The sequence below is a fragment of the Fukomys damarensis genome, unplaced genomic scaffold, assembly GCF_012274545.1.
Source record: "Fukomys damarensis isolate Sample0158 unplaced genomic scaffold, DMR_v1.0_HiC HiC_scaffold_5, whole genome shotgun sequence".
NCBI lineage: Eukaryota > Metazoa > Chordata > Mammalia > Rodentia > Bathyergidae > Fukomys > Fukomys damarensis.
The window spans coordinates 6,030,703-6,045,233 of NW_022900917.1; the positions used below are offsets into that span (position 1 = coordinate 6,030,703).

Consider the following 14,531-nt stretch of genomic DNA (forward strand, 5'->3'; position numbering starts at 1 on the left):
AAGGAGAGAAGTTTTCTAACATGACCTAGAATTCCGGGTTCTGCAATGCGGGGAGGTGGAAAAGCGTAGTCCGTGTGTAAGGTCCGTCTGAGTCTCAGAGTAGAGAGAGCTCAGAAGTCAGTCCTGTGGATGCTCAGGAAGCCAGGATACTTTGGAAAAAGGCTGACACATGGCAGGTGATGAAGCAGTCTGCAGCCCCTGTCCAGCCTGAAGCGGGCGCCTCAGGGCCTGAGGCGAACAAGAGACACCTTGCCTTTTCCCTGTGGGGTGGGCTTGGCCCAAATTCTTAAGAGCTAAAGTTATGATCCTTGGTTAGGACAGACATATTTCAAGAGATAACCGCTACCCTAAACCACCCACAGGGGTTTGGGTCCCAGCTCCCTCCTTGGGCAGGCAGGTGGCCCGGGTGTTTCTTAAGGTGTGTTTTGGTGTCCTGATCTCTAAGACAAGACAGCCTGTATGTTCTTCTTCAGGTTGTTAGGATGAAAAGTGAGCTAGGAGGTATTTTTCAAATGCTAAGGATACTGCCTGACATGTATGAAATACCATATAACTGCTTTTAAAAATATAATACAGTACAGTTCTCATTTGAACTTCCTTTGTACAATTACTTCCAAAAACTTACCTCATCATCTGCACCAAAGGAAAAGAGAGTTACTGACAGTTCTTGAGAGGCTCTTTTACACAGACATGGTTGAAACAGAATTCTTTTATGAGTCTAGAAGCGCTGTCAATTTTGTATCAAACTGCTAGCTGAATTTCAAAGAGAACAGCATAAAAAATAGATGACCAAAAGGATTATCAAATGAATACTTTATTAGAGTCATAACACTTATAAAATAAATTTCTTTTCATCATGAAGGTACCAGATTTTAAGACCAATACTTTTTCATTTTTACAGCGAAGATATGTAAATAAATTCTTGAATGCCATAATTTTGTTCAAGTGCTTTGTCACTCACAAATCTAGAATGCAATTTGTCTATAAACTTAAGTATTCACAGTTAGGAGAGTTTTAGGTTTGGTTCTTAATCTAAAAGTAGTCCATTTATAAAAGTGCCACCAATACATTTTAATACAAGCATTTAATTTAATGCCACCAAGCATGGCCTAGAACACCTTAGAAAAAATAAAATAAAATCTCACAACTAAGTTCTAGCAGACTACCTTTAAATGATTCCAAGTAGGATGCACAACACAGCTTTATGGCACATTTATGACTTTGTAATATATAATTAATAATACAGGCTTAGGTATACGATATGGAACTAGAAAAATTAAGGAAGTCAGCTTTATAGAACAGATATGACATGATTATAAAGTCATAAGACTGGTTTCATCCCACCACAGATGAAAACACGTCTCCTGCCTTCACGGTTAGTTCTATCACAAACCAAGATCCGACAAGAGTCGTCATTCCGGGGAGTGCGAGGCAAACAGCACAAGACCAGTGGGCACTGACCATGCTGCTGTTTAAGCTGTTCTGTGCTCCACGAAGTCCAACTTGGTGGAGAGTGTGGCTCAGCAGCCCTCTCCTCCGCGGTGGCCCCTTGTGGTGAGAGGTGAGCACCCTGAGTGGAGAGCAAGGGTCACAGCTATGATCTAACCAGAAGCCTTCCTTTCTACCCTTCCTAGAGTCTTTACAGATGGGCAAAACTATTCCTCCATATTCAGAGGCCATTTTTGATGCTATTGTTTTAAAAGTGATTTGCCTATCCCCAACACAAAAAACAAGAGAGATGTCTGGGTGTTTATCAGAACATGTAAGAATGTACGGCTTTATGTTATATTTAATAGTCTATTTAGATTTAACTCAGAAAATAGTGTGAAATAATCAGAACTAAAAAGTTAACTCCTCAGAGAGCTCTGTTTGGAAAAGTGTCACATAAATACTTAGATACTCATGCAGAGGGCAAACAACTTTATTCTAAACATAAATAAACCAAACTAAGACGTAAGTGGCTGGACCCTAGCTGCGGTACTGATTAATGGTCTCAGGAGATTCTGCTTCAGGAATTCTCAGAGGAGAACGCTGCTTACATATTAGAAGACCATTAGTTTGATTAGGCAATGTGGATCCACTTCATAAATTACTTTTTCCTATACCCAAGACTGCCGGAATTAGCTTGAGAAATTATATGCCCTCCCAAGAACATCTGACCATTAGCAAAAGGCAGTGTAATTATTGCATGAGACTAAATTTGTGGCTTGTCTAATTAGGCTTCTAAACTTTCAAGGTCATTCAGTACAACATGGAACACAGAACTAAGGTTTTCCACGGGAGGTTAACACACCCTAGCCTGCAGGCCAAATCCAGTCTGCCTCATGATTGTAAATAAAGCTTTCTGAGAACACAAATGTATCTGCTCATTTATGTGTCACCTACAGCCACGTTTGTGCGGCTGCAGCTTTAGCAGCAGTGAAGTGTTGGGACAGTCAGGTGTGGTCCGTGAATCCTAATGTGCCCCACCTGGCACTGTAGCAGAAAAAGTTCTCCCATTCCTACTTTACATTAAAAGATGGAATTCGGTGAAGTGTGCAGTTTTTAGGGAATTAGTTTCCTATTAAGGTTCCAGTGACTTTGTGACCACATAAAGGAACAGTACGTTTTCATGAACAGTATCTGTGTATTTTATGGACATAATGAAAGATTTTCTCAAAAAAAAGGAAAGATAAGAAAAAAATGAAAAGATACTTCTCTAACATAGCAAAAAAGTTAAAATTCCACTCATGAAATAAACAAAAACTTGTACTTGGGTTTTTCTCTCCATACTAAACAGATTTCTTTGGGAATGTTGTATGTCTGCACAGAGTGCTATCCAGGGTGACTGACACAGCAAAGAGACAAAGGGAACGAACACAGCCTCGTTAACCCCCAGGAGTGTTACGGCCGCCATCTCCGTAAGGCCAGGCCCAAACTGCAACCATAACAAGCTGTCGTCATAAAGGCAAAAACCTAAGAGACAAGAAACAAGAATCGACATCAGATTCATGACACTAACTCTAAGAAAACACATTTCCAAGTGACAGCTGTATGAACACTGATTCAAGATACTGTAACACAGAAGTATTTTATATTGATCTCTTTTTTTGGATGATTTATACTGTGTTTTAAACCTTTTCACCATCATCTCTCCCTTTAAATATTCTAGGCCCTAAAAGGGTTCTACCTCTCCCGCTGTCTCCCTCAGTGCCAGGGCTCAAATCCTGAGCCTATGATGCTAAGCCAGTGCTCTACGCTGAATCACACCCCGAGTCTTGGTGCAGGGATTCTTAACCAGGCAACTACAGCTTGGGAAAGAAATCAGATTCACTTAGAGAACATGTCCACAGTTTAGTTACCAGTCTATTATTCACCCTAACCTCCTCCCAGTTTTCTGATACATTTCTAATCTTTTCTGATATATTTCTAATTTAGAGGTTGTCCTCGTAATATGATTGCTTGTGATACCTATTACTAGTGAAATGGAATCCTCCTCTTTCTCAGGTATACTGGAAGAAAAAAGTGAAGGGATCAGTGTCGTGCCATCAGTGGATGGCTGGTATAATTTAGAGCTCTGAAAACTCAGAAACTAGAGCTCTGTGCAGATGGGTCTGTGGCCGACCTGCACGTGAAGCAGAAGGTGAAGCACGGAGAACTTTACCAGGTGGAGTGAAAGGGAAGACAGTGGGGATGAGGTCACGGAAGAGGCACAGCCAGAACAGAACTGCACCAGGGAGAACCCGAAAACTGGGGGCTCTTTGGGACAGGGGATGCTGGGGGAGGTAAAGACAGCAGTGGGTCTTCATGTCCTTGGGCAGTCGCCATTCCTGTGGAAGGAGGGACTCAGGGTGGGGCTGCTTCAGAGATCTGTGAAAAAGAGGGGCTGAAAGAGGGAGGCGATGTCTAACATGGAGGAAAAAATTCAACTCCAAGTCCCTGTACTTTGCTTTGTTTGTTTTGGTACTGGGGATCCAACTCAGGACCTTGCTCTGTAAAACTTAAAACCAGTGGTTTTCTGATTGTGATCTTTGGCTCCCAAGGACTCCAAGAATTAAATTCCACTCTCAGGGATGATGAGGGCCACGAGGCAGCTTTGTGACAGCAGAGGACACATGACATCAAAGCCCATCTCCTCTGCCTTCAGCCAGTGAACACATGCTTCCATCTTCTACATTTGGGTTTAAGTAAGATTTCATTAAGAAATATAGTTTCATTTTTTTAATGAAAGAAAGTGGTAAAACCAACACCCTAAACTATACATCTTTCAACACACAGTGAAACAGCAGAGCTTCCCTCATACTGGCTGATTTCAACTGCTGTACCAGGTGGCCAGGGGCACGGCACATGCCCAGATGCTGCCATTGCTGCAGGATGTCACTGGGCCAGGACAGCTCCCACAGATTTGGGTGACGACATGACACAGAGAGTTCAGGGCTATTTATGGGCTGCTCGGGCAACACAGAGAGATATCAGAGTCAGCACCTTGCTACACAGCCTATTAAATATCAAGTCATTTTGACCTGTGACAGTTCTGTAAAAACACCACACGCACGTGTGTGTGACTCTTAGCAAATTACCCAAGTCAACACTGAATGCTGGGTTCATTCTAGTACATGAATTAAAGGGTACACATTTTTGAAGGCTCCTCGTGGAATGTGAACGCAGTCACCTGCACAGCTCCGAGGCAACGGATGAAGATCTGCCTGCGGGCTCACCTGTACCTAACTCAGTGGCAGAGCTGAGCTTCCTCCTGTTGCAGTGTAGATCCAAAATGTCCTTCAAAAGCCCCCTGTGTGGGAGGTTATGGGGTCCCGGTGGTGCTGGGGCTGACTGCTGTCGGGATGTGGGGCTGGGGGAGGTGGTCACTGGAGCGTGGCCTGGAAGGATGCGTTCTTGTCCCTGGCTCTCTCCTCTCTCCTCTCCTCCCTCCCTTCCTCTCTGTCCTTCCTGGCTGCCATGGGTCAAACATGGCTTTTCTCTATCCACCAGGTCCTTCTTTTTGCCGTACCCTTTCCTGCCTTGGAGCCAGCTGATGATGGACCAAATCCTCTAAAAACCACGAGCCCAGGTAAACCTCCCCTCCTTTTAAGTTGTGATATTGGGTAATCTGTCCCAGGAACTAGAAAGTGACTGAGACTCATCTGAATGCCGCAAATTACCTGCCAAGAGGCATGCATGGGGTGAATATTCATTCAGTTAAAAGGAATAAAATATAGGTATAGAAAAATACTAAAGAGCAAAGCTGGGAACAAATCTCTTACTCTGTATGAACATTCAAAGAAGCCAATGGCCCAATTAATGCTTTCTCCAAAGTAGACTTTGTCGTACAAGGTCAAGCCACACTATGGACACATTGTCATTGTGGGGGTGTCAGTCTGGTCTCCCCAGCACTGTGGCGGTGACGGGGCTTTGCTTTTTGGGGCCTGCCCAGGTGGACAGCTGTGGCAAGTTCAGGGCTAACGGCTGTCACCAAAGAGATGCTGGAAACTTCCGGGACACCCTAGGCAGGGAGGGGCGGAGCTGGGGACACTCTCTCCGGCACTTACGGTGGCCGCTACATTTATTCGGTACTGGTTGTCACTCAGGAGTGGCTGCACTGACAGGGTGATGTTGCACTGCAGGTCGTTCAGGGAGGTGGCTGCCGCTTGCAGGAGAAAGGCTCCAAAGTAGAAGACAAACACCACGAAGTGGTAGGCGAAATCCTGACAGGAGAGAGAAGACTCTACAGTTCCATGGTAAGTTTTTTTTTTTTTTTCCTTTCCTGTTCGTTATTTTTAATGACAAGTTAAGTTCAGGATGATTGGAACATGTAATCCACCAATCTCAAGTCTGTCCTCTGTTTATTTTGGCTGTGTTAGCAATGTCGGGCTGCTAGAATCCAACCAAAAAAATCAGTGGGCCCATTCTATTCGGTACAAGGGAAAACTTCTGATGTACTGAATTTTAGAATAAAACGCATGGGTTCAGTGTTTGAATGAAGGTGTATAGAGATCAGTATTAGTGAATGGATAATAAAGGAATAACATGCCGTTTTTAAAATTCAAGTAAAATAGCATTTAAATTACATCCTGCTTTACAGCTGTCTATATTTTCTAAATTTTTACTTTTGAGCAATTACATTTATCATTATGTCATCCTATATGCTGAAACACAAAATAGCCTCATTAAATCATAGAATTCAAAGACATGTATCTCTGCATTTCACTAAAAATAATATATATTCCACAAAAAGTACAGAAACGGTGATTAGGTTATTTTGAACATTGCTGGAATTAATATGAAACCTAACTATTAAGTCACTGCCTTACCTGGATTAATATACCATTCACTGCTATTTTTAACAGCTCCCACAGACCTTGTGTTTCAGGTACATTTCTGTTTATCCTTAGAACCACGATATCGCACCTCCATTTTAGAATTTCCTTTCTTTTCGGTTAAATGTCCCCAAATCCCATGAAGATTCACTTTTGGAGGGGCAGTTCAATCACATGCCTACCAGTTCCAAAGTCTGTCTCTCTCTCTGTCTATCTATATCTATATCTATATATACGTATGTATATGTGTATGTGTATGTGCATATATATATAATTATTTTTTTTTCTATATATTTATTTTTTTTTTGTTTTGTTTTGTTTTGTTTTGTTTTGTTTTGTTTTTTTTTGTACTGGGGATTGAACTCAGGCCCTTGCACTACTGAGCCAAATCCCTGGTCCCAAAGTCTACATTCTGTTCTAAAAAACTCATTGACAAGTAGAAATGGCACGTGTTGTATATTCCGAAACATGTGTGGATCAGCTAATGTGAAGTACTTAACGTGGGCAGTGCCCCACAAACTTACCGTGTGTGCGTGTGTGTGTGTGTGTGTGTGTGTGCGTGTGCACGTGCGTGTGTGTGGCGTTTAGCAATTTTCACAGATACACTGAAAACAGCTGTGGTTGCAGGCTACAGCAGATCTCTGGAACTGACACTTCCCGTGGAACTAAGATCTTGTATTATTTGACCCTCACGTTCCCAACCTCTCCTCCTGTCCTCCTCCACGTCCCCTGTAACTACCCGCTTCTCTCAGTTTGGCTGTTCAGCGTTCCCAGTCAGTCAGGTCATGTGGTGCTGTCAGGGGGCCTGGGTTCTTTCCCTTAACATCTTGCCATACCCACCCATGCTTTTGCACATAAAAGCATTTCTTTCATTTGAAAGGCTGCCTAGCATTCTACGGTATATACAATTTTACATTTGTTTCAGTATATTTCAGTTCATCCATGGGTGGTACCAGGTGGATTCCGAGTGTTGGCTGTGGTCAGTCTCGCTGCAGGGAACCTGAGGAGGCAGGCCACGCTCGGGCATGGGTTTCATCTTCCTCAGATCCATGCTTAGCGGTGGGACTGCTGGATCATGTGGTGGTTCAATTTTTAAGTTTTTGAGAAACCTCCATACTGTTTCCCATAATAACTATATTAATCTGCATTCCCACCAAATGTTTGAGGGTTTCTATGAAAATCCACTCTCTTTCCTTTCCACCAAACTGTCGCTATCCACCTAATACTACAAAAGAGAATACTGCACTGTAGCCAGCAACGCTGTCCACAGGACACCAGGCCAGACTGAACTGACCAGGGGTTAGAGTTACACAGGGTAACACGGAAAATGCTTTCCCTTAAACACCTCTCATTTGTGAAGGGGCCTGACGGTGGCATCCAAAGATTAAAACAAACAATCAAAGGGCCACATGCCTAAACTCTAAGAGGTATGCTCAAATACACATGGTAATTCAGCTGTATTAATCGATGAAGGTCAATATCCAAATGTAACACACTCAGGACAGGGGTGTAATTTGTGTGTTGTGCTGCCCGTGGCTCTGAATCATGGGGTACATACGAACTACCCAAGGGGACAGTTGAGGGTGGATCACTGGTGGGAACAAGTTCAGTGCCACTGCTGTTTTTAGGGATGAAATGCAATAGAGCGGGGTATTAATTAGTAACCCTGAGAAGATACGTTTGAGATCGTTAGGCCCTCATTTTAAGCCAGGAGCCTCGTTTCAGAGTCCTCAGAAACGGTGTGGGTTTTTCAAAGGAGCAGTTTGGTGACAGGACTGCGGGTCGTGGAGTGATTGGTTCCTCTACTGTCTCACTATTGTCTCGTGCTCTCTGGACTTCAGCCACCCTGGCCCCAGTTTGATTCTCCGGAAGCTGTCTGTACCCCAGGCTCCAGTGGGCTGGGGGTGTGCTGCAGGCTTTAGCCAAGGCTACATCTTCCTGGGGAGCCCCAGGTAACTGCAGGAGGCTGAGGGTGCTCCTGCCTGGGCCTCCTGCCCAGCACACGTCCTGAAGGTCAGGTGACTCTGGAGCATCCCCCTGATTCGGCCAGGGCCTCCAATCATGGTCAGATTTCTGCCTTGTCTTCCTTCCATCCACATTATCTTTCACAGGTGTTGCCTTCTCCCCTCCGATAAAAAGGCGACAAATTCAAACTTGTAGACAAATCCAACTTGAGATCCATTTCAGAGGCTGCTTCCAGGTGGGCTGAGAAGGTGCCCTGAGAAGGCCCAGGCGCTCTGCTGCGGTGCTGCCCCTTCTCCATCCTCACATCTGTGTAGAGGACGCATTCATTCGCAGCAATTCCTTCACCGGGCATTCGGGTGGTGTCCCCAAGCTTGGGAAATGCAGCTACACCCATGCTGATGCCCAGCCGCCCTGGACGTCCTACTCCAGCTCCTGTGTGTGATGTGGGCAAGGCCTTCCTGGGGCCCTCACTGTCCGCTCAGCCTCCATCGCCCATGCTAAGCTGGAAACTTGATATCAGCTCGTCAGCGCCACATGGAGAGCTCCTTCCAACACAGGTGGCCCCCCAGCACCCGGAGCCTGAGGACCGCATTTCTAACACGTCTCCAGCAGCTGCTGACGCTGTGGTCAGGGGCCGCCGTCCCTGGCACCTGCTCACCAGGCAACAACCCAGCCCCTTTCCAAATCGCCTTTACCCGCCTTCCCTGCTCAGACACCCCAGGCACCCCCCCATCTTTCCGCCTTTCCCGCAGGCGACCCCAGCCTGTCACACAGCTTGGGTATTCAAGCAACAGGGACCACCACCCACAGCCCATCCCGGCCGGCCCTGCCTTCCTCTTCTGCTCCCATCAAGCTTTCCCCGAGCAGAGGATGCTCCGCAGGGGACCCTGGCCATACAGCAGCAGCCTGCAAAGGGCCGCGGCCGCCCTGAGCCCAGTTCTCTCACATGGCGAGGACAAGACGCTTTCAGCAGTGAACAACGGCCCAGAGGCCCAGCGAGGGAGCACAGCGTCTGACCTGCTAAGGACCGTGAGAGGACGATGACCAACACGTGCCAGGCAGACTTCTGAGGAATGAGGGGAAACTCGGCCAGGTGGACAGGATTTTAAAAACAGACATCGTAAGTATACATACCAGTTTCCCAAGAGGAAGGAGGAAATCATTATGTATCACAAACGTACACTAACAAAATAGTCCGTACTTTTCTGGCATGTATCTTTCCTCAGCAATCTTCTCTGGAAAAGGGGTAATGGAAGTATGGGCTGTCTTCTTCTAAGGAGGCCAATGATGTTTATTTCCTCTGCACACACAGTGCAAGACTGAAATCTCCTTTTCTCCAGACTAGAATAGGGCAAGGTTTTAGCATGTAATATACATTACTACATACTGTATTTTTCTTGATAGCTTGTGGAGAAATAGTGAATGCACATACTACTATGAATGTAAATTTAACTGCATGACTAACAAAAAGATGAAAATTATCATTAATATCCTACACCAAATATTTGTATAAAGCGAACTATCCAGATGCATTCTTGCTTCCCTCGCGCATGGAACACAAGTGGCATTAATTATCATTAAAGGGGAAACCAACTCATTTAAAGAAATTACTGCTTACTAGTTCCAGAATATACGAATTAAAACTTGTTACCAGGTGGAGATGCGTCCACAAGAAGCATGGCTCTCAGAACTTCCTGGCTAAGACTGTACGAGAAATATCACAAAACCTATCCAAATCTAGTCCTGGGCTCAAACACAAATGAATATGAAGAAAGACACATAAAAAGAGAGGGGAGAAAGGGAGCCCTCTCTACACAGGGACTGCATTTGATAAACTCCATGAAGGCAGGAATTGTCTCCTTGCAAGCATGCCCACAAGTCCTGAGCTCTGTGCTCTGACATCCCACAGCATGCGGCATGCATGGCTGCTACAGGGAGGGCAGCCTTGATTCGGAAATCGAACATCTGAAATGCCCCGAAGTCCAAAACTTCTTGACAGTAAAGTCTGCGCAAATATTCCAAAATCTGAAATACCTCTGGTCTTAAGCATGTTCTGTACCATTTTTATCCTTAGTGTGGACTCTGTGAGCAGCAAATAACAAAACAAAGCAAAACAAAAACAACAACAACAACAACAACAACAAGAACAAACACAGGAAAAGACAGCCAGAGGCAGGTCTCTCCAATTTCAACTGCCACATAGAGGCGTGAGTAAAACAACAAAAAATCTTACGTTTTGTTTTCCAAATATCAGATACAATGCTATGAATGGCTGGGAAATGCAAATTTAGGAAAAGCAATAAGTGACTAAGGACATTAATGATTGTAAATCAGTATCAAAGATAAGACCCAATATAAGCAAAAGGGGAAAATGTTGATATAGGAATATATCTACAAGGACCAGCAATGATATCTGAAAGATATTTACACATTAGTAAGGCAGGTACAGCAGACCAACTAGAAAGAATCCCAGGCACTGCTGAGTCCTGGATTCTGTGTGTGTCCAGGTCTTAGCCCTCTCGGTGTTGGACTACTGGGACGTCCAGGAAAGTTCAGTGGAAGGGCCGGGCTGGCTGCAGCACAATACCTGGGAGAGACCGGAAGTTGGGCCAATGGCTACGGAGAGTTCCAAGGTACACACAGGGCTGTGGCGGTACAAATGGGCCCACTACCATCTCTGGGCCTGACACTGAAAGAATCTGGTTTTGCTTGTCAACTTTAGGGCTCAACTCTTTATTCTCACACTTTATCATGGAAGAGTCAGGCACTTAGAAAGAAGAGATTAAACATCTGCATGGGATCCAGTTAGGGACCTTGGACCTTCATCACATGACCAAGGAATATTTGCATCATGAATGAGAAATTAGGCAAAAATGTAGCAGCGCAATATTTAAGCAACCTGACAGAAACAGAAGGGCTTTCAGAGTCCCAAACTGAACGCCTCAGTGTGTTTAAGGATTTAGACCTATAATGGTTTCCTTGCTGTTTCTTAGGCACAAAGCTAAATTAATTCATCACTCCCAATATTCTTTAATGGTATTTGGTAAGATGGTCTTATGATTACCATTTTATAAACAGTTAAAATTCCAAAAAGTTAACTTTTTCCCAAGTCTGTACAGCTATTAAGCTGAGCTGACCAAACCCCAGGCCAATGAAAGGCTGTAACCACTGTAGTGCTTCTTAGATTTATGCTAAGCAGTGCCATTTGACCTGGGTTGGCTTAAAGGGCAATCAGGTTTGCTCGATGTCACTGTGGAATACATCTGGGATTAAAGTTTCCTAAAAATAAAACAAGAACAGATACTTTCCTCTGTCACCTATTCTATAGCAGCTGAACAAAATGCTTCTCTATTCAGAGAAATGTGTCTACGCCTGACTGAGGTCTGCTTTAGGTTTCAAAACACCAGCGTGTGATCAGAACCTAAGAGAGCTTTTTGGGAACTTCACCAAGGCGCCGTCCTCTATGGTGTGGAATTCACACTCCATTGAGCCTTTCGGAACCAGTCCCTGAGGACCAGTGGTACAAGTAGGAGAGGCCCCGCACACTTCATGGGAAAGCAGGGAGTAAGGTGACCCAATTTCAGAGTATCCGATGTTAAAAATTGTATTAATTGTAAATTTATTTTTCAAAACTCACCAATTCTTACTAATTCAGGACAGGAATTAGCTATAAAACATTCTCTTAAGAGTTGAGAGAGCAAAATATCTAGGTAATTGTCTTCTGAAAAGGATGCACAGTCTGTTTCCCAGGATGTCCGTCTATGGACTCAATCAATCATGCATTGAAAAATTGTGCTCTCTAATGAACTTATACAGATTATGTGTGTCTTTATTTCCTACATATACAGTATAAAAACTGCATTGCATCTACATCGACTAGGTGCCATAAGTAACCTACAGATGACTTAAAGCGGATAGTGCATGCGGGTCTGTTAAATGCAAATACTATACTATTTTACAGAAGGGACCGACAACTGACAGACACAGGTTTGCCAGCCTGGGGCATCCCAGAACCAGTGCCCTGTAGATACCAAGGGCTGACTCTAGACTTCAATCTCTGCAGCAGAGATCAATGGCAATTTTCAAGACTCATGTGACACCATTCACCTCCCGAAGGGGTTATCTTGGTTCAGCAATTATAATGCAACGTGTTTGTCTTATGAAATGAAACAGCTTCTGAATAAAAGTCATCTGAGTCCTAAGGGAGCCACTCAGTGATTTCTCAGCTCCATCAGCGAAGGAATTTCACAAATGGGGGCTCTGCTGTCCAGCAGGGTGAGCCCACAGAACAGCCCGCTGATTTCGCCCATGGGAAGCAAAAAAACTGAGCAGGGACTTGAGCATCTCTGAGCAGGAGGAGGTTTCTTACATTTTCTTGCAAAAGACAAAACAGAATGTCTTACCAGGAAGTTCCAGTTGGCATTAATTTGAGTCACCATGCCAGAGAGGAAGAGGCCCAGGAAGAGGAGGGAAAAGAAGAAGGCGGTCACGGACACGAACATGACCCATCCTTGTAGCAGAGGGAGGGGGACATTGGAGGAAGCGACCAGAATCCAGACGAGGCCCCCTAGCACCTGGAAACAAAAGAGGAGCACAGGTTTGCTCAAAAGGTACTGCTGCTCAGTGACCCCGAACGCACTCGCATGAACCTCCCTACCCTCCTTCCTCCCCGCAGACCCTGCACTCCCCCATCCCGCCTTCGTTTCTTTTCCATTGTTCAAGATGCAGCAGGCCTGCGTGGAGGGGATCCGACTCCACCCTCCACCCGAGAGAGAACGTGCCCAGCGGCCTCAGCCTCGGACCCCACTGCCTGCCAGGGTGCCCCGCCACCGCCGATGTGTTTTCCGGCCCGGTCATCATGGTTACCAGCTGCTGGGCTGCCACTTCCTCTCCTTTAAGTCACTCTTTAAACCACTGTCAACCGATTCTGCGCTTGAGTTCATCAGGGCGGGCGGAGCAGCTGTGGCTCTGGAGCCATCTCACCCCGTGCTCGCTTCTGTGTCTGCTTCCCAACCCATGTGTACGTGACATTCTTGCCTGTTTACACAGCAAGGGCTGCAGCTGTTGCTCCGGACGGGAAGCAGGGAAGGCCACCATCGCCTGTGCTGGACGCTGGGATATGCACCGGGATGGCTCTGGGAGTCAGTAAGTACCAGCGACAAGTCGGGCACCATGCGAGGTGCGGGGCAAATGTGAGCAAGCTGCTCTGGGTCTCGGGACCCACAGAGCTCAGCCCACTGCAGGAAAAGGGCGACCCAGCAAGTGGTTAAAATGTGGCTTCCTCAACCGCACAGCTGGTCTGGTACCGCGAGCATGGGCTCTAGATCCCGACGAGAGGCCGGGGGGCTTGGAGAAGCAGCAATCCCAGGGACGGGGGGCGGGCAGAAGTGCTCTGGGCAGGGCATCGGGCTCGTGGCGACGGAGTGCGTTCAAGACAGGCATTGAAGTTTCTGTGGCCAGAGTGTGAGGGTGGGCGCAGAGGTCAGGTGCAGACCTGGGGACACCAGGTGACCAGCGTGACAGCAGAGGGTAAGGCAGAAGGCAGGATCCAGGCCTTGAGGGCAGAAGCAACGGGACATCAGTGACTGCTGGATGTGGGACAGGGCAGGGAGAAGTGTGAAGGAGGGGAAATACCTAGCCTTTGGGACCCGGCCTGTCACTCGGCCTGCACACTTTGTGATACAGGCAAGAGACTCCACAGCTCAGGGACAGAGGGGTTCACATCGGAGGGGCCGGCAAGCAGGCTCTCTCCCTGCGCGAATTTCAGAAACTCCCACGTGGAGTCCATGTTGAGTGCGCGATCGAGAACTTCTTTCTTGAGTTCCAGCTCATGCTTGACGACCCCTCAGTCCTCGGGACACCCTGCCCCCTCAGGATCTGTTAACACCGAGGACAGGAGAAGACGGACACACCGTCCCTGACCCCCGAAGTTCCCTATCATGTGTTGATCTACAGAATAACTAACCAACCTACACCATAACCATTTCCCAACTCTTAGCCAGGTACTGGGTAGGTTTGGCAACACAAACAGCTTATACATCTGCCCCGAGGTATTTCAATCTCTCTCATGAACACACACAACATGTCCTCAAATATTTACTTAGTGAATGCACTAATGTTCAGGTGAGAACAGTATGAGCTCCAGATAATAAAGACCAGACACCAACAACCACACTATCTTGCTTCTTAAGTATCTAAATCATATCCCAAATCCAAATTGTACAAGTCGCTGAAAGTTAGAAACATAACTTTTTTTTTTTTTTTTTTTTT

The 14,531-nt window shown here is 45.8% G+C and overlaps 1 protein-coding gene across 1 annotated transcript in view; it reads right to left on the bottom strand.

Annotated features, from left to right (window-relative positions):
- Positions 1-1,031: 1,031 nt before the first annotated feature.
- The window catches only part of Mal2 (mal, T cell differentiation protein 2), a 22,557-nt gene continuing 9,057 nt past the window's right edge, over positions 1,032-14,531 (bottom strand). Inside the window, exons 3-6 of the mRNA XM_010619654.1 lie at positions 13,568-13,755; positions 12,665-13,050; positions 5,529-5,684; positions 1,032-2,955 (exon numbers count right to left, since the gene is read on the bottom strand). Coding sequence (XP_010617956.1) covers positions 2,884-2,955; positions 5,529-5,684; positions 12,665-13,050; positions 13,568-13,755 — 802 coding nt within the window. The 3' untranslated portion in view covers positions 1,032-2,883. The remainder of the gene's footprint in view (positions 2,956-5,528; positions 5,685-12,664; positions 13,051-13,567; positions 13,756-14,531) is intronic.